The 21,141-nt window shown below is 38.4% G+C and overlaps 1 protein-coding gene and 1 long non-coding RNA gene across 2 annotated transcripts; one reads left to right on the plus strand and one right to left on the minus strand.

The window, feature by feature from the left end:
- Nucleotides 1–1,655: 1,655 nt before the first annotated feature.
- Nucleotides 1,656–8,033, minus strand: AQP10 (aquaporin 10). Its single transcript, XM_051993940.1, has 6 exons — nt 6,988–8,033; nt 6,302–6,428; nt 5,807–5,944; nt 5,508–5,626; nt 4,948–5,165; nt 1,656–2,369 (listed from the first exon to the last, which is right to left on the minus strand). The coding sequence occupies exons 1-6, from the start codon at nt 7,090–7,092 to the stop codon at nt 2,189–2,191; spliced, it is 888 nt and encodes a 295-aa protein (XP_051849900.1). The 5' UTR covers nt 7,093–8,033; the 3' UTR covers nt 1,656–2,188.
- Nucleotides 2,208–7,040, plus strand: LOC127559858 (uncharacterized). Its single transcript, XR_007953216.1, has 2 exons — nt 2,208–2,296; nt 6,325–7,040. It is a non-coding gene; the product is annotated as an uncharacterized LOC127559858 (long non-coding RNA).
- Nucleotides 8,034–21,141: the final 13,108 nt, after the last annotated feature.

Raw genomic sequence — 21,141 nt, forward strand, 5'->3', positions numbered from 1 at the left:
TGGGGGTTTTGAAGGAAACGAGAAAGCAGTAGAAAACTCTGCTTCTAGAAAGACGCCGGAGCCTCTCTTTCACGCTGGGGAAGGGGGCGAGGCTAAGGGAGTGGTGAGTGAGGAGGATCTCCCTCCAAAGGCTGCTTCCCCTCTTACCCCTTGTGCTCATGGCCTTCGGAGTTGCCCCGTGTCCTGCATCCTTCTCGCCTCAGCTCATCTTAGTGCATTGCTTCTTTTACAGGGAGAAACTCCCAGTCTATGTGGGGCCTCCCGTGCCTCAGTTTCCCCCATCTCCGGCCTCGGGGATTGGGAAGGGCGGAACCCTATAATTAGCCGCAGAGGCGGCACCAAGACCGCTCCTTAGCTGGCTCACTCATTCCCTCTTCCCCAGGTCTTCCAGGTCCCGGACAGAGTCCCCCACCCCTAATTAATCCTTAAGGTGTCTGAGTCAAGGGGAGGGGCCCCAGTGGCGGCGAGAAATGATACTCAGATGGCTAGAATTTATCCAGGGTTGAAAAAAAAAGGGGGACTTGGAAATTTCTGGAGACAAGAAAGGGGTGGGAAAAGACTCGGACTAATGAGGCTTCCTGGGGCGCTAAGCATCCCGCAGTCCCCGTTTGTTTTCCAGGATGAGCTGCCCATTCGGCTTCCTGGCGTCCCGGTATCCATCTATCTGCAGGTCGTCCTCGGGCGGCCGCTTTTAGCTACCGACTCCGCTGGGGAACCCCCACCCCACCCTTCACAAGCCTTCTTGAGAAGTGTGATGTGTTAGCAGATGGCTTAAGAGGCGAGATCGAAGACCACAACTTCCAGGTAAGCGTCCCCATCGCACACAGAATTCTGCCCAACGCCAAAAGGCCTGCTGTCTCCCTGAAACTGCAACTGGGTAACCGTTCAGCTGCTGGAGAGGGTCTTCCTCACCAGTTTGAACCTATTTTCCAGGCTGGGATCACTCATCTGCCGGAGCTATTCTAATCCAGAGCCTTTCATCTCACCTGTATTACTGAAAGATCCTAGTAGCCGGCATCCCTCCTCCTTCTCCAGCCCAAGCCACATAATTGTCAAAATGATTTTCCTACTGAAAACATTTGAACACATCAGTTCTCTGTTCCCTAATCTTCAAGGGCTCCCGGTTACCCTGGGATAAAACATAATTTGCTTAGCTATTTTAGGTTCTACAGTTCTGCTCCAAACAACCCTTTTCCTCCTTACTTCATACCGATGCCCTTTCAGCTCATCAGGACTTCTTGTTATCCCAGACTTTGACCTCACTCTCTTGCCTGCATACATTCCCAGAGATTATCTCCCATACCTAATGCATCCTCTTCCCTCTAGGCCCAGGTTGCTCAAAGTGCCACTTCTTCCACCAAACCCTCCCGCCTTCAAACCTCATTCCCCCCAACTCCCAAGTTAGAATCCATGTTTCCTTTCTTAAATTTCCCCAAATGTCTGAGTCTCTTCCCTTATCTCCTATAACATTCTACCATACATCATGCTTTCTCTTGATCCTATTGTAAGCAACTTTGTGCTAAGAGACTAATTTGTACACCTGGTGCCTAGTATTATAATGCTCTGCAACATAGTAGGTGGTGATAATAATTATTGGTAATATTTCCAAAAATCACAGAATCTCAGAGCTGGAAGGGACCTCCTGTGTCATGTAGTCCAGTCAATCAACAAACATTTATTAAGTGTCTTTTGTGTGCTAGACACTCTACTAACAGACCCTACTCTCAAAGAGCTTACATTCTATCAGGAAAGATAATTTGCACATGTATAAGTATATACAAAAAATATTTTAAATACATAAAAGGTAGTTTGGAGAGAGAAGTTTGAGAGTAGAGATGATTCAGAGACTTTAAGGCACTTGAGCTGAATTTTGAATGAACTCAAGGATTCCAAGTTGTGGAGATGACGAAGGAATGTATTTTAGGTATAGGGAACAGCAAATGCAAAGATTGAGATGGGAGATAGAGTAATACATGTTCAAGTAAGGCAGTCCAATTTAACCAAATCTAATTTGTAAAATTGAAAATAGTAGAAGAAATTATCAAGTTAGTTTTAGTTGCTGTTGGTGTTTGGATATAGAAGTATTTGTTGTAAATACCATCCAATATAGTTTTCCTTGTTGGTTTTTGTTTTGGGGGGATTTGTTGTTGTTTAAATGTCTGTAGTAACGTTGGAAGAAGAAAAGTTATCATGAATTCTTCTCTGAGCAGGTGAGATGAGACATGAACTTCAATTCAGAATCTTTCTCCTGGGCAGGCTCCAAATCTTCAGGATGATGCAAACCTATCAGCAACTGGTATGTGGCAGTGCCCACCACAGCACCTACCATGGGAGCCACCACAGGCACCCACCACCAACCATTGCCAGCACTGTAGAGGGACAAAAAGGGAGATCAGGAAACAGGTTCCCCCACCCCCTTTTTCCTAGAGGTAGGATGGTGGCAAAGCAACACCAGACCTAAAGTTAGGAAGATTCATCTTCATGAATTCACATCTGTTCTGAGACATTTACTAGCTGTGTGAACATGAGCAAGTCACTTAACACTATTTGCCTTGGTTTCCTTATCTGTACAGTAAGTTGGAGGCAGAAATGGCACATCATTCCCATATCTTTGTCAAGAAAACCCCATATGGGTTCGTGAAAAATAGGGAATGACTGAATGACAATAACAAAGGATGAATAGAGAAAGTAGGATGAGAAAGAGGAAAGGAAAGTATATAACTATGTTCTGAAAAGGCAGAAGTGTGGGGACAGGGTAATTTGGGTCAATTTTTCTGGGAGATGGAAGGAACATAGTCTAAATTGTGAAATCCAGATTCTGAGAGTGACCCACTCCTTTACCTTGAGACAAGAAAGGTATTCTTTTACTATTGACAGAGAGCTAATAATAACTCACCCTTTTCCAGCTCTTTAAAGTTTGCAAAGCCTTCATGTATATATATTGCCTTATTTGATCAATTGAGGCAACTGAGACACAGAGCAGCAAAATGGCTTGTTTAAGATTACACTGTCAATGAAGTGGTAGGCAGTGGAGAGGAGCCTGGAATCCAGGTGAGACCCTGTCATTCCATCATTTAAATAATATGGGAAGTAAAGGAGAAAGTGAGCACTAGAGAAAGTGGAAAAAAATACCCAGAGACTCAGTGAAGAGAAAACAGGAAAGAAATAGGGGAAGAGAGAGAGAGACAGAGAGAGAGAAAGAGAAGGAGGGAAGAAGAGAGAAAGGAAGAAAGAGGGTGAGAGGAGATGTAAGATAATCTCAGAAAGGGAGGCATTAGAAGCTAGGAGATTCAGGAAGGATCTCCTGCAGAAAGTGGGATGTATCTTGAGTCTTCAGAGAGGCCAAGGAAAGGAGGAGAGGAAGAAAACATTCTAGGGATAAGAGACAATCATTGCAAAGACATAGAGAAAGGAGATGGAATGTCATGTGTGAGGAATTGCAAGTGGGTTGGTGTAGCTATATTGTAGGTTTCATAGAAGAGAATGGGTTAAGGCTGGAAAGGTAGGAAAGAGCCAAATTATGAAGTGCTTTAAACACCAAAAGTCTTCATATTTAATCTTAGAGATAATAATATAAAGTCTATAGAGTAGGAAGGTCAGACTTATGCTTTTAAAAAAATCATTTTGGCACCTTGTAGTAGAGAGAAGCACTGGAGGAAAAGGACAAAGAAAAAAAAAAGAAAGAGGGGGAAGAGAAGGAGGAGGAGAAAGAAATCACTCATGAGGGCCTGAGAAAGAGATATAAATGAAATATCAAGAAATAATAAAAATAGCAAAATTTGTAAAGTCCATAAGAATGAGAAATAAAGGATGATACCAACATTGTAAACTTGAATAACTGGGAAGATGGTGGTCCCTTGTATAATAACAAAGAAGTTTGGAAGAAGAAAGAGTTTGGAGGAAAAATCTGAATTCCACATTTTAGATATGTTGAGTTTGAGATTCCCCACATGGAGTTCAAGATTCCAGGAGTCAACTGGAGATAAAAACAAAACAAAACAAAAAACCTGGAACCCGGAAAAGGGAGATGCATGGAGATGATAATAGATTCCTTGGTAAAGGATGTAGTCACCCCAAGACATAGTATACAACAAAAAGAGAAGAGATCCTAGGACAGAGTCCTGAGGTTAATGAATATGGCATGGATGAAAATCAAGGAAAAGAGGCTAAGAAGGAGTAGTTAGATAGGTGGGAGGAGAACCAGAAGAAAATGCCACAGAAATCTAAAGAGGAAGGAGAAGGTGATAGAATTATCAGAAAGGCCATTAAGCAGAAAGGCCAAGAAGGATGAGGGTTAATAAAAAGTGGATCGATATGGCAATTAAGAAAGAAATTATTGGTAACTAAGGAAAGAGAGGCTCAGTATGGTGAAGTTGGAAGGTTATAGACTTAACAAGAAAGGGAGAAGAGAAGAGATGGAGTCATTTAGTATGATGGCTTCCTCAATGATTTTAATTGGGAAGGACAGGAAAGATACTGGATAATAGACTTGAGACAGTGTAGGGTAGTGGAAGGAAGACAGAAATTGGAGCCAAAAGCCTGGGGCAGCTAGATGTGGCAGTGGATAAAGCACTGGCCTTGAAGTTAGGAGGACTTGAGTTCAAATGCAACCTCAGATACTTAAGCTAGCTGTGTGATCCTGGAAAAATCATTTAATCCCAGTTGCTTCTTTAAAAAAGAAAGAAAAAAATCCAAATGGAGTCAAAAGCCATAGGTTCAAGTCCCCTTTCTCCCACTTAGTGGCTGTGTGACCTCGAGTAAATGGTTTTTTACCTCTCTGACACATGGTTTTACCAACTGTAAAATGGAAACGTCTATATACTATACTTCACAGGGCTTTGAGAAGATCTTATTAGTTACTTATAGAAAAAACACTTTGTAAGGTACAAAATACTATGTAAATGCAAGTTAGTATTTAAAAATATTGGGGGGGCAGGGATCACTGACCTAAAGACCTCAGGTCCCCAGCCAGCCACATAGGTGAAGAGCCGAGGTCCGAGGTCCCGAGCAGGGTTCAGTGGGTAACCGCAGTTGGCACCCATGGAGAGGCCAATGGCCAGAATCAGCAGACCAATTGCCACTGGCTCCAGTCCTGCAGGCACTCCCTTGTTCTTGGTGTCTATAATGGCAAAGATGCCCACCATCAGCATAGCAGTACCTAGAAGCTTGAGAGAAAGGTTACCCTGTTAGATGCTCCAAGGCTGCCTTATGACTACCCTTACATAGCTTTCAAGTTCCACCCATACCTCACATCCCTATCTCTATATACACCCCACATTTTCACTTTCCACACCCCACTTTGATTTTATCTTTGGTTGCTTAGGATATATCAAGGGCAAAGATCAAATAATTGATCCATGTTAGGATAGCAGAAAAGACCCAGGAAAACAACAAGGACAGATAGGAGTTGGAGATACTAGAGAAAGGGGTAGGAACTTGGGGGATGCTAGAGGAGAAGGATGAAGAACATTGGATAATTCGGTGTGGTCCCCTGCTTCTACTCCCACCTGGTCCAGGAAGCCATTTTCCAGGGACAGATAAGGGGCTGGATAGGTGGCAAAGATGGAGGCTGTCTCCTTGGGGCCAGTTACTGTCAGGTTTCCACCAGTATAGTTCTGCAGAGCATCTGATTCAGAGAATGGAGGCAATGGACATTCAGCTTGAGCTTCTTCCTATCCATGTACAGAGGGAGTTTTCCCATTTCCACGTGTGAACTGGTTTTCCCATCTCTATCCATAGGGTACCTCCCCCATTATCTGGGCTTCCCACTTATCAATCCTGAGTCTTTGAAAATATTATTCCATACCATAGTAGAGGACATAGGTTGCTCCCGAGGCAAAGAAGGCAGAAATTAGCTGTACCAGAATGTATATGGGAAATTTGGTCCAAGGTAGGCGACCCATTAGGCACATGGACAAGGAGAAAGCAGGATTCAGATGGGCTCCTGAGGGAATAAAGGTTGTGTCAGGAAGAAATAAGAGAAGTGAAACGAGGTCTAGAATGGTTTGGGAAGGTGATGTATGTAAGAAGTTAACATCCACCCTCCACCAGTGAAGGTATTTTTTCCCAGGAGGAACAAGGATTCAGCATAAGAAAAGAGAAATGGAAGCTAGAGCTAGGGAGAAAACAAGGAAAATCTTGGGAAGATGAGATAGGGAAGCTAGGCAGAGTAGGAAAGACTGGAGAGATCCAAGGGCATATCAGAATCATGTGAAGTTTCCAGTAGATAATATCCATGAGTCAGTGACTTGGACATTGTCTACTTCCTGCTACTCCTCCAATCTGGTATCTCCTCACTCACCTGAGACATTGCCTCCCACATAGATGGCAATCGTTACAGCCAAGGCGCCTGCCAAGAACATGGTGAAGAAGTTGCCTTTGGATTCCTCACTGGTAACAGCCTGAGCCACTGCCCCCTGTGTGATGAACTGATGGAGAAAAGTAAGGAGAGAGAAAATGATTGGAAAGAAGAGGCAAAGGGAAGGAATAAAGGAAAAAGAAAAAAAAAGGAGGGGGAGGGGAGGATTAGGGAGAACAGGGAGAGAAAGAGAAAAGGTAGAATTGGTGAAGCGGGGGAGAGAAAGAAAAGAGATATAAGAAGAAAGAAGAGAAAGAGAAGATTGGAAAAGAAATTGGGAGAAATAGAGGAAATCGGGGAAAGCCTCAAAAGAAACAGGTTGGGAAGGGAAAAGACAGGGATAGAAAAAGAGAGGGAGGAGAAACGAGCCAAGGGGAAAAAAATGAAGGGAGAAAGGACAAGAAGAGGAAAGAAGGTGAGAGAGAGGAGGAGGAAAGAAGGGACAGAGATGAGCAATGAACCGTGCAGTTATAGGAGATAATCAGAGAAATTTAGAAAGATGACAAAGGCCAGAAAAAGACAAAGAAGAGAAAAAAGAATAGAAAAAATGGGGAGATCATCGGTCAGAGTAAAGATTATTTCTTTCCCCGCCCTCCCTTCCTCCTGATTAATTCGATTCAGCCTCTTACCATAAGTACAAAGACACCCAAAAATTCAGCCAAGCATTGTCGCACTAGAAGATTACGAATTCGGATCCGGGCCCTAACCTGGGCCAGAAATGTGAATTGAGTCATGGTGAAAGATGTCAGTGGAAGTTTCAGGGGAAAATCTCCCTGTGGCCACCGATCACTTAATCTATTTGCTTAGCTGAGGCTCCAAAGCAACACAAATAGTCAAAAGATAATAAAGAGACTTTAAGACCAATTAATTTCTGTGCAATGTTGTTCCTGATAGTGGGCGGGGATAAGGAAAGATTTCTTTGTCCCTGCATGGACTACGAGCCTAGATTACACTAGGCTTTCTTCTCAGCAAATTCTCAGATCTCACCTGTTATAGGAGGGTTACTCTGGGGCAACAGCATCTGATAGTGGAGCCAGTACTTGGTGACACCAGATCTGGGTTTAAGTCTCAGCATTCCCACTTGCTTTTGACAAGTCTATTAATCTTTCTCAAATTAGTTCTCTTATTTGGTTGGGTTTCCCCCCCCCTGAGGCAGTTGGGGTTAAGTGACTTGCTCAGGGTCACACAAACAGGACACGTTAAGTGTCTAAGACCAGATTTGAACTGAGGTCATCCTGATTTTAGGGCTGGGGCTTTATCCACTGAGCCACCTAGCTGCCCCTTGTTCCCTTATTTGTAAAATGGAGATAAGAATACTTGTTCAGTTTATCTCATGGATTTTTTGTGGGCAAAGTATTTCAAGAACCTGCAAATAAAATCTGTTAGTTCATTTATTTCAATCACGTCCAACTTTTCAAGAGCCCATTTGTGTTATCTTGACAGAGATACTAGAGTGGCTTGCCATTTCTTTTTCCATCTCATTTTACAGATTAGTAAACTGAGGAAAACAGGGTGAAGTGATTTGCCCAAGATCATCCAGTTAGTAAGTGTTTGAGACTGGATTTGAATTTAAGTCTTCCTGACTTCAGACCCAGTCTTTTCTCCCCTGTACCAGTTAGCTTCCCATATAAATGGAATTCATTGTTATATCCTGAGACCCCCAGCAAAAATGGAGATCGCATCTGAATCTTCTATTATATGCGCACGCGCGCACGTGTATGTGTATGTGTGTGTGTGTGTATGTGTGTGTGTGTGTGTGTGTGCTGTGCACCTTATCAAAATGCCCCAAATATTCTGGAATTCAGACTCTACATCTTCAATCCCTTATATAACTCTCAGATCTTTTGCTGGCTCTGGGGTTATTTAGAGGGTCTTCCTTGGCACTCTTGCCCAAAATGCTTTTCCTCTGTACCTGCATCTCCTGGTTTTCCAGACTTTTTTCCAGTTCCAGACTTTTTTCAAGTCACAGTTAAAAGCCTACCTTCTCAAGCATTTCCTGGTCCCTCTTAATTCTAATGCCTTTCTTCTGTTGATTACTTTCAGTTTATCCTGCCTATAGTTTGTTTATACATCCTTGTTTGTATGTTGTCCTCCCCATTGAACTGTGAACTCCTCATGAACAGGGACTATCTTTTGCCTTTGTGGGGAGGAGGGGGGCACCCTCAGGACTTAGCACAGTGACTGATTATTGACTGAGGTCTAAATCTTGTTTCTCTTCTTGCCTTATTTTTGCTAATTAGGGTCAAGTGACTTGCCCAAGGTCACACAACTAGGAAGTGTTAAGTGTCTGAGGTCAGATTTGAACTCAGGTCCTTCTGACTTCAGGGCTGGTGCTCAGCTACCCCCAAATCTTATTTCTCTTAAAACTCTGAAACAGGTTTCAAATGATAACTCAAAATCTCAACATAGCCGAAACCAGATCCATTCTGTTTCAGCCATATTTTTTTCCTCAATAGTATTTTATTTTTCTGAATACATATGTAGTATTCAACATTCATTTTTAAAAGATTGTGTTCCATGTTTTTCTCTCTCCCTGCCTTACTCTCATCTTTTCCAAGAGATCAAACAATCTGATATAGGTTAAACATGTGTGATTCTTTTAAACCTATTTCCACACTTGTCATGTTATATGAGAAAAATCAGACCAAAAGGGGGAAAAAATGAGAAAGAAAAAGCAAACTAGCAAACAAACAAAAAAAAATGGTAAAAATACTATGTTTCTATTCACATTCATTCTCCATAGTTCTCTCTCTGAGTGCAGATGACATTTTCCATCAGGAGTCTATTAGAATTGTCTTGAATCATCACATTGCTAAGAAGATCCAAGTCCATCACAGTTGATCACATAATCTTGCTGTTGAGTACAATGTTCTCCTGGTTCTGCTGACTTCACTCAGCATCAGTTCATGTAGGTCTGGCCAGGTTTTTCTGAAATCAGACTACTCATTATGTTTTATAGAACACTAATATTCTATAACATTCATATACCACAACTTATTCAGCCATTCCCCAACTGATGGGCATCCACTCAGTTTCCAGTTTCTTGCTACTTCAGAAAGGGCTGCTATAAACATTTTTGCACATGTGGGTCCTTTTTCTTCTTTTATGATCTCTTTGACACGCATCGGATCAAAGGATAGGCACAGATTTTATATGCCTTTGGGCATGGTTCCAAATTGCTCTCCAGAATGATTGGATCCGTTCACAACCCCACCAATAAAGCATTAGTGTCCCAGTTTTTCCACATTACTTCCAACTTTTATCATTCTTTTCCTTTCATCTTAGCTATCATCAATCTGATAGATGTGAAGTGGTACCTCATAGTTGTCTTAATTTATATTTCTCTAATCAACAGTGATTTAGGGCATTTTTTTCATATGAATATAGCTGATTTTAATTGCAAATTGTCTGTGTCCTCTGACCATTTTTCAATTGGGGAATGGCTTATATTCTTTTTTTTTTTTTTCTTTTTGATGTGAAAAACTTTTATTTTTTTTGTTGTTGTTTCAAAATTTTTATTTTGTTTTATTTTTAAAAGCTTTTTATTTTCAAAACATATGCACAGATAATTTTTCAACATTAACCCTTGCATAGCCTTGTGTTTCAGATTTTCCCATTCTTCCTCCATCTTCTCCCCTAGATGACAAGCAATCCAATATATGTTATGCATGTTAAGATATATGTTAAATCCAATATATGTAAACATATTTATACAGTTCTCTTGCTGCACAAGAAAAATGAGATCAAAAAGGAAAGAAAACGAGTAAGAAAACAAAATGCAAGCAAACAACAACAAATAGAGTGAAAATGTGATGTTGTGATCCATATTTAGTTACCACATTCCTCTCTCTGGGTGTAGATGTCTCTCTTCATCACAAGATCATTGGAACTGGCCTGAATCATCTCATTGTTGGAAGGAGTCATGTTCATCAAAACTGATCATCGTATAGTCTTGTTTTTGCCTTGTACAATGATCTCCTGGTTCTGCTCATTTCACTTAGCATCAGTCTATATAAATCTCTCCAGGTCTCTAAAATCATCCTGCTGGTCATTTTTTATAGAACAATAATATTCCATAACATTCATATACTATAACTTATTCAGCCATTCCCCAAATGATGGGCATCCACACAGTTTCCAGTTTCTAGCCACTATGAAAAGGGCTGCAACAACCATTTTTGAATCTTATTAGCTATTTGACACGTAATCTATCTGAGCCTCAGTTTCCTCATATGTAAAAAATGGGGTAATGATATCTGAAGTACCAACTTTATGAGGCTAGTATGAGATTCAAATGAAAATATGAAAGAGTAACAGATGTTCCTAATGCCTCCCAGAAGGAGGAATGAATCAATGAGAAAACTTGGGATAGGTAAGAATTACATACCCCACATGCTTTGCTGGACCGAAGGTCAGGAAGACCTAAATTAAAATCTAGTTTTCAAATTATTTAATCTCTTTTGCCTCAGTTTCCTCATCTGTAAAAGAGGAATAAGAATAATGGCACTTGTCTCCCAGAGTTGTGAAGATAAAATCAGATAATATTTGTAAAGTGCTTTGCAAATCTTAAAGCATTATATAAATGCTATTGTTATTATTAGCATGATCACCATCCCCATCCCTGAAAAAAAAAAATTCTTGTCTTTCATTTGAGCCCACTCTTTCCATCTTACTGGCAAGGTAAGAAGTCCCCTAACTTCCTACTGCTGGCCACTTCCTGTTGGCCATGGCTGAAGAAGTTATTACTACTGCAAAGATAGGCATTCTGAAGAATGGGCATGGGGAGATCCTGAGACCTGCAGACAAACATACAGACGAGGCAAAGCCTGGATCAAGGTTCTATAATGCAGTGTGGTTCAGGGTTCTAAGGCAATCCCAATAGACTTTAGACAGAAAATGCCATCTGTATCCAGAAAAAGAACTAAGGAGACTAAATATAAATCAACACTTGCTAGGTTCCCTTCTTTTTAAAAAAAATCTCTCCCAGGGTGGAGGGAGGGAGGGGAAAAAAATTGGAACAGAAACGAGTGCAAAGGATAATGTTGTAAAAAAAAAAATTACCCTGGCATGGATTCTGTCAATATAAAGTAATTATTAAATAAAAATTTAAAAAAAAAAGAAAAAAAAATCTCTCCCAGCATTTTCCCCTTTTGCTCTGTTTTTCTCTCCCAACACAATTCTTAAAACAATGTGTGTTAAAAATAAATTTAAAAAAAATTTTAAGGTTATATAATGACCTGGAAACTTGGAGCCAACAGGTCAAGAGTAAGCATTGTAGTAGTAAAATAGAGTAGAGTCCAGGAGAGATCAGCCGAATAACCATCAAGCAGATTGGGCCAAGAATTCAATTCCTATCACCAAAGTTTCCTCCTTATTTGGGATGTCTTCAGAGTAATTTTCATCAAGTTCCAAACAATATGCTATTCCTTCCCTTATTCTTTACTATCTAGTTGACAGAGGTTTGGGAAGGGAGACAGTTGGGTAGAGAACCCTTTTTACAAGTTTATTGTGTTCTTTTATCATTACTTTACCATATGTTAATAAATCATAAGAACACTTTTATTATGTCAGTTATTATAAAGGGCCACAGATAGTGGGGGAGCTCTGGGAAAGGTATAAGACCCTTCAGCCAGAGGGAACCTGCTGACAACATCTGTTTGGCTCTCATCTCCCCTTGGGACGTTTCACCCTCCTGAGAAGTCAGGGGGTGTGTGTGACCACCTGTGTTCTACTTGAAGCAAGGGATACTTACAGTAAAGATGTATTTCCACATCAGTAACAGGGGGCTGGTAGTTAGCACTTGGGTAGTATGCTGTAGTGATGTAATCACACTAAGGTATTTAGGGGCTGAGAGGACTTGAAATAAACAGACTGCATCTTTGACTATACTTGTGGATCTCCTGCCTCATCACTCCTCCACTAAGACCAAGGACTCGGGCTGGTCCCGCGATCCTCCAGAGAGCTAGTCCGGATGGTATATTTTGGCCCCCAGTGTGGGGGCTCTAGAAAGCACGCTACAAATCATCTTGTAGATGTATATAACCTATGCCAGATTGCTTGCTGTTTTGGGGAGGAGGTTTGGGAGAGAGGGAGAGAGAAAATATCTTTGGAATTATTTCAATAGCAGACAGGATGCTGAAATGATACATACTACTTCCTGCTCTCTCATTTTTTAAATATCTTCTGTTGGATCTCTATATTCCAGAAACTTTTCCATTTAGTTTGAACATTATGAGTGTTTTAAATCAATGTTATATCCAGGTAATTGGGGGCAGTATCTCTGTCTGTGATAATGACTTGGTTCTACTACTATTTATTTGGTGAATTCTCAAGGATCTTTTGAAGTTTATATTTTTTTGTATGAGCATTTGTCACATATTTTTTAGGAAAGACAGAAAGTTTCTGATGTATGATTCTGACCACTAGGGTATTTTGTGGGTGCTAAATTTTTACCACTTTCAATGAGATGTTATATAATTGCTATCATTTCTTTGCACTAACTGCCCTAACCAGTAAGTTCAGGATTTTAAGGATAAGGCATATGTATTTCTGTTGGCAATGACCTGATATGGAATTGTCATCATAAACTCTTCTATTTCTACAAATAAACACACTATTCAACTGTTTATTTAATATTTCTTTATCAATATATTTTTAATTGAATTCATGTAGATGTCACTCATGAAGGGCTGTTTTATCCATTGTTTGTATCTTTGATAATTGAATGATTAACTGATTAATGAATTACCCATTTCAGAGTCTCTAAATCTCAGTAAATCTATTGGCAGCCTTTAATATTGTTTGGTGAAATAATAAGTATTTGTTCCAAAAGTGTTTCTATAAGTTTTTAACCTGTTTATCTTGATGTCATATCTGCTTATAATCTACTTTTTAAAGCTGTGCCAAAAAACCTGGACAGGAAACAAGGAGAGAAAAAGACAAGGCTTCTTGCTGAAGCCTTTTCAGCATTCTCCAAACTCTGATGTCATGTCAGACCTGACCTAAGGATAAACTTCCCCAAGTTCCTTTGACCTTTGATGGGGTTTATGGATAAGATAGGCTGAAGCCAAGATAAGCAAGTAAGATGTGGAGGGACAATCATGTTGACCTTGGCACACAGTAGGTAAGGGCAGAGTTAAGGAGCTAGAATGATGTCTCAGCAGGAATTTTTATGCTGTATTCTGCCATTGTGGATTAAGCCAAGCACCATCAGACATCATTGCTCCCCAGTGACAAGGATGCAGCAAGATAAATGGTGTCACACTCATTCATTTGTACCTCAGCCTTCTGCTTGATGTGTTCTTGTATTTCATTTTATCATCCCAAAATCGAGAGTACTCTAGGGTATGTTTAAATATTTCCTTTCTAATTAATGCAGTTGTAACTTCTTTCTCATTAATTAATCATCTGTCTTGAACCTTCATGCCAATTCATAAAGTATTATTTATTAAATAAATTGTAAAAAATTCATTTTCCAATAGTAGTCATTTATTTAAAATTCATTAACAAATAAAAATAATAAAACAAAATCAAAGATAATTATAATATTTTTTCCTATGAGAAAAATCATAGTCAGAATTGCCTGGATTTTTTTTTACTATAAAGGGATGTGATTTCATTTCCAGAAATTCAGTTCACTCTAGATACTGATTAAAGTCTCTTATGAATTTTTTTCATATCCCAAGCTCAAAATTAAATTCAGAACCTATCTCAGGAAATGAAATAGGCTTGATATTGGTTACTCTTTTTTCCTTGTCATTTCTTCAGACATCAGGGAAAAAGTCATTCCAGAATATACTATACTTACCAAACCTTCACAAACTCTTTAATTTTATAGAAATCTGTTTATAAATTTTCTTTGTAACAACTATTATTTCAATTCTGATAAGAAATTTCTTTTCACTTTCTTTCTCCTTATATTTTCCACAGTCCTCAGAGAATCTTATAGTTATTAAAAAAAAAAAAAGATACACATTTTCTTAGCTCAAAAGGGAGAAGCCTTGTACAGCAAAACCTTTTTCAAATGATTCCCCACTTCCAGCATAAATTACTACATTAAGTAGTCAGTATCCCAGAGCCAGACCAGCTACACCTGTGCCTTAAGGTTCTAGGAGAAAAATTTTTTAAAAAAGCTCTAGGGGTGTCTTGGGGAGCAGGGACAGATTGTCTTTTTCTAATGCCATTTGCTCAAACATGACTGATTCTTCTCCCACTATTAAATGTCATTAACTGGGTAGACCTTAATTTCATTTAACCACTTGATATCATTTACCTATTACAAATGGACATTTATTTCTTACAGCAAGAAGAAATGTATGTACACACACACACACACACATATATTTCTTTCAGTATCTTAGATGCAAATTTTTCTCTATCCATCTTCTATTATTCAGGAAGAATGGGTTCCCTCTTCTCACAGTCCCTACACAGCATTAATCTCACCAACTTCACATCCCAGTGTGCTATTAACTACCAGATGAAATCATGATTCAGTTAACAAGACCAGGTCCTAAATATCCCTGTGGACAATCACTCCTGGCACCTCAGGGCATCGATGCTGAGCTGGCTGCAAAACCTACCCAGAAAGAATGGCTAGGATCCAGTAAGGCCTTTTGAACCCAAGTTATACAGATCATCAGTCAGAAAATGTTTCTTTTAACTTCATAGTTAGCAGATTAGAAAGTTACAGAACCTTTATGGATTCTCAGCTTTCTCCAAGGCACTACGGCATGAGGAAATGCTGTCAGAGGCTCCAGGTACTTGTGCTGTTACCAGATACACTTTTCCTGCGATATTTCATTGGGCTCTTTAAAATAAAATAATAGTCCCAAATTATTCTCCAGAATAGTTGGACCAGATCATATCTTTAGCAAGTGTTATTCCAACCATTCTGGAGAACAATATGAAGCCAGGCCCAAAGGGCTATAAAACTTGTATCTTCTTTGATTCAGCAATACCACTACTAGGTTTATATTCCAAATAAAGAAAAAAGAAAAGAACCTTTTGAACAAAAATACACATAGTAACTTTTTTGTGGTGACAAGGAATTGGAAATTGAGAGAATACTCTCATCTATCAGGGGATGATTGAAAAAATTGTAGTGTGTGATTGTGATGGAATACTATTGTGTTTTAGGAAAAGTCTGGGAAGATTTGAACCGATAGAAAGTGAAGTGAGCAGAAGCAGAACATTGTGCACAAGTAATAGCAACAAGGTGATGATATATTCCCCAATTGATAAATGGTCAAAAGATATGAAGAGGCAGTTGATAAATAAAGAAATCAAAGCAACCTATAGGCACGTGAAAAAAATACTTTAAATCACTTTCAATTAGAGAGACAAATTAAAACAACTCAGATACCATTTCACAGCTATCAGATTGGCCAATATGACAAAAAAGAAAAGTAAAAAAATAAATAAATTGGGACATTAATGTACTATTGGTGGAGTTGTGAAATAATCCAACTATTTTGGAAGTATGCTCAAAGAGCAACCAAACTATGCATGCATATCCTTTCATCCAGCAATACTACTACTAGAGCTATATCCCAAAGAGATCTTTAAAAAGAGAAAAGGACCTACATGTGCAAAAAATATAGCAGTCCTTTTTCTGGTGGCAAAATATTGGAAATTGAGAGGATGCCCATCCATTGGGGGATGGCTGAACAAGCCATGGTATATGAATGTAATGGAATATTATTGTGCAATAAGAAATGATGAACAGATCATCTGATTTCAGAAAAAAACTTGAAAAGACTTGTATAAACTGATGCAAAATAAAATGTGCACAGTATCAGCAACATTGTGTGATGATCAACTAACACTGACTCAGCTTTTCTTAGCAACACAATGACAAAGGACAAAGGATTCATGAAGAAAAATGCTATCCATAACCAGATAAAGAATTGTTAGACTTAAAATGTAGAGCAAAAAATATTTGTCTTGCTATTTTATTCTTTCTCATGGTTTTTCCTCCTTTTGATCTGTAACTAATATGGAAATATGTTTTACATGACAGCACATGTATAAAATATGTCAAATTGCCTACCATATTCAGAAGGAGGGAGGGAGAAAAACTTGTAATTCAAATACTTGTACAACTGAATGCTAAAAATCTTCTTGACACATAACTGGGAGGGAAATAAAATACTATTTATTTTTAAAAAGCAAAAAAATATAATAATCAACTATTAAAGATTTAATGGAAGGTGGAGCCAAGATGGCAAAGTAAAGGCTGAGATTCACTGGACCTCTCTCCCAAACTACTCCAAATTCCTTTAAATAATGTCTCTAAACAAATTTTAGACTCCAAAAAAAGACAGAGTAAAACAGCTTTCTATCTGAAGAAAACTTGGAAGGTCAGAGGAAAGGTCCAGATTGTCCAGCACAGTCTTGATGCAGGCTGGGCCAGCACAACTCCAATCTCACCCAGCACCCGTGGGTCTTGGGGCTTCAGAATCAGCAGCAGGACTGACAATTTCCAGACCTCTCAGCCCAGAGACACCAAAGATGACTTGGAAGGTCAACAAGAAGGCTTTGTCTCATTGGGGTTAGAGGGCCTTGGTAGACCAGAAAGCCAGGGTGGTGGCAAAGCTTTCTGAGGCCCTAAACTATAGATGGTAAGGGAGAGGAAATGGTCAGAAGGAAATCTCTTTGCTAGTACTGAGGAAGGGCTCTGTTGCTTTATCACCCTAGAACTTACAGCAACAATGGAGCAGGGACTCTCCTCACAATTTCAGAGCAGAAAAAAATGGCTGGTCACTCAACTACACTTCACCTTGGATCATAACATCTTGAAAGAACTGAAAACTTAAGTGCCCCAGAAGGATCTTTGAAAACAGCTTCATAAAACCCTAAAGCTTGGAACATTATACTCTCCACCTTGGAAACAGAGCCCTACTTTAATAAAGAATTAAAAGCTAAATAATGGACTGGGGAAATGAGAAAATAACAGGAAAAAGATTCTGAGCAAAGAAAGTTATTATGGTGACAAGGAAAATCAAAACACACTCAGAAGAAGATAACAAAGTTAAAGATCCTACATCCAAAAAAGCCTATAAGAAAAATCAGAATTGGTCTTAGGCCATGGAAGAGTTCAAAAAGGATTTTAAAAATTAAGTAAGAGAGATCATGGAAAAATGGGGAAGAGAAATGAGAGTGATACAAAAGGAAATATAAAAATCTAATGCGGATAAAAATGCCTTAAAAAGTGAAATTGGCCAAATGGGAAAGGAGATACAAAAGGTTACTGAGGAAAATAATTGCTTAAAAATTAGAATTAAGCAAATGAAGCTAATGAATTTATGAGAAATCAAGACACAATAAAAGAAAACTAAAAAATGAAAAAAAAGAAAACAGTATGACAACTGACCTGGAAAATGTACCTAGGAGGATAATTTTAAAATTATTGATTTATCTGAATGCCATAATCAAAAAAAGAGCATAGACATCATCTTTCAAAAAATTATCAAAGAAAATTATCTTGCTATTATAGAACTAGAGAGTAAAATAAAAACAGAGAGAATCCACTGATCACCTTCTGAAAGAGATCCCAAGATGAAAACTTTCAGGAATATCATAGCCAAATTCCAAAACCCCCAGGTCAAGGAGAAAATATTGCAAGCATCCAGAAAGAAACAATTCACGTACAGTGGAGCCATAATGAGGATAACACAAGATTTAGCAGCTTCTACATTAAAGGATCAAAGGACTTGGAATATGATTTTCCAAAGAGCAGTCAGAACTCTCTGGATCACCCACCGAGTAAAACTGAATATAATCTTTTAGGGGAAAAGGTGGATATTCAATGAAGTACAGGACTTTCAAGAATTCATGATGAAAAGGCCAGAGCTAAATAAATTTGATTTTCAAATACAGGATTCAGGAGAAGCATAAGGAGGTAATCAGAAAAAGGAAATTATAAGGGGTTTAATAAGGCTTATCTGTTTACATTCCTACATGGGAGGATGATATGCGTAACTCATAAGAACTTTCTTATTTTGGCACTTAGAAAGACATATAGACAAAGGGCACAGGTTTGAATTGACTATAAAGGGATAATAGCTAATAAATAAATAAAGGAGTGAGAGAAGAATGTACTGGGAAAAATGGAAAGGGAGAAGTGAAATGGCATAAATTTTCTGCCATAAAAGAGGTAAGAAAAAGATTTTATAGCAGATGGGAAAAAAGGGAGGGGAAGAAGAGTAAGTGAATTTTATTCTCATCAGAATTGGCTTAAAGAGGAAATAACATACAGATTCAATATAGAATAGAACTCTATCTTACTCTGCACAAAGTAGGAGGGGAAGGAAATGCGAGAAGGGGAGAGGATGATAGAAGAGAGAGTATATTGGAGAAGGGGATAGTCAGAAGCAAAATACTTTTAAGGATAGGGTCAAAGGAAGAAAGGAGTAGAATCAATGGGGGAAATACAGTTAACAATCATAATTGTGAAAATAACTTAGAAGGAAGTTTCTTTGATGAAGGCCTCTTTTCTCAAATATATAGGGAACTGAGTAAAAAAATAAAAGGCATTCTTCAAATGATAAATGATAAAAAGATATGAATTATGCCCAAAGGGCTATCAAATCATATATATCTTTTGACCTAACAATACCACTACTAGGCATGAATCCCTAAAGAAATTTAATTTTTAAAAAAAGGACTTATATGTATAAAATTTTTTATAGCAGCTATTTTCTCTGGGTAAATTGGAAATTGGAGGGGATGTCTCATCAATTGGAGAATAGCTGAATAAATTGTGATATATGATTATGACTGAATATTATTGTTCTATAAGAAATGATGAGCAGGATGCTCTCAGAAAAACCCAGAAAGTACTCCATGAATTCAAGCATAGTAAAATGTTCAGTATAGAAAGTAATAGCAATATTGTGGGATGATCAGCTGTGAATGACAGCTACTCTCTACAGTGATCCAAGACTACTCTGACGTACTTATGATGAAAAATGCTATCCATACCCAGAGAAAGAACTGATCATGTTTAAATACAGATTAAAGCATACTTTTTTTTTACTTTATTTTTCTTTAGGCACTTTTTTGGAGGGGAGGGAGAGATCTATGTTTTCTTTCACAACTTGACTTTTATAGAAATGTTTTGCATAACTTCATATGTGCTTTCTTAATACAGGAATGGAGTGGGGGAGAAGGAAGGGAGAGAATCTGGAACTCAAAGGTTTTTTTTTTTTTAACAATAGCTTTTTATTTTTCAAAATATATGCAAGGATAGTTTTCACCCCTGCAAAATCTTGTGGGAACTCAAAGTTTTAAAAACAAATGTAAAATAATGTTTTAGCTGTATCCAGGAAAAATAAAAAATATATGTTAAATTAAATTAAAAAAAAAAAGACCTAAATGATCATCAACACAATAATCCACAACAATTCCAAGGGAATAATGATGAAAAATGCTATCCATCTTCTTTGTGGTTAAGATAAATAAAATAGTTGTTTCAGAAGTTGTAGAAATTGGGAACAGAATTCCAGAGATGACAGCAACCATCCAAGATAAAGGCAGGTACAGGGTTGTTAATAAGCCTGACAACTTTCCCCTCTATTTTCAGGGAAATTGAGGGGAGGATCTGAGAGCTACTCTCAAATGTCATACCTTGTTTCCTGACTTCTGTTTTTTCCCATTCCATAGAGAAAAGCTGGATGCTGGAGGAACTAGAAACACTTCTACTGCCCCTCTGATGTCACACAGTGACTGATTACAAAAGTATTGTCTTTCCAAGTGATTTTGTTTTAAGAGATTTCTCAGTATGGGTGTGATGGTGTATTTTAGAGCAGACAGTCATTCAATACAGTGATAATTCACTTTATTTGAACTCTGAAAGGAGATTAGGGATAGAGTGAGAACATGCAAAGGAAGCCGATTTAAAGTATTAGAGTGGAAATTTAGAAACCAAATTTTAGATTTGTTACTGTGAACTGAATCAGAGCTCAAGCTGCACATTTGAGAGGATAACGTCTCAAGGCCAGCTTCATCCTGAGACATGAGCTGGTCAGCGTGCATCATGTGTTGCTAAGGAAGCAATATGCAAGTAACTTTTGAACACATTTTAGCTGATGTGGATACTGTGAGAAAGTTCTGCCCCTAAGAGAGGAGTAAGCTGAAAGAAAGCCTCTAAGGAAGGCGAGGAATTTCCCCACACTAGCCAACTGGCAATTCATTGTGTTTTGCTCACCAGTAGCCCCTGCTGTATACACATGTATATTAAGTGATTTATAAAATGTTTGGCATAAAAGGAGAAAACTTGAACAATTATGTAAAATGTAAAAATGTTTGTACAAATGAAACCAAATGCATTTAAAGTTAGAGGAGAAACAATCAAGTGGGGGAAACAAATTTCTCTGATAATAAAATATATAAGGAACTGATTCAAATATATAAGAACAAGAACTATTCTCCAGTAAATAAATGTTCAGAGAATATGTGAATAGGTAGATTTCAAAGGAAGAAATATAAACTATCATTTGTAAAAATGCTCCCAATCACTAATAATTTTTGTTGTTCAGTCATGTCCAACTCTTCATGACCCCATTTGGAGTTTTATTGGCATAAATACTGGAGTAGTTTGGCATTTCCTTCTCTAACTCATTTATAGATGAAGAACTGAGGCAAATAAGGTTAAGTGATTTCCCCGAAGACACATGGGTATCTGAGGCCAAATTTGTACTCATAAAGAGGAGTCTCCTGATTTCAGCCCTGGCACTCTATCCACTTCAACACGTAGCAGCTCCAAGATTTGTAAATAAAGA

This window comes from Antechinus flavipes, chromosome 4 (genome assembly GCF_016432865.1).
Source record: "Antechinus flavipes isolate AdamAnt ecotype Samford, QLD, Australia chromosome 4, AdamAnt_v2, whole genome shotgun sequence".
Taxonomy (NCBI): Eukaryota; Metazoa; Chordata; class Mammalia; order Dasyuromorphia; family Dasyuridae; genus Antechinus; species Antechinus flavipes.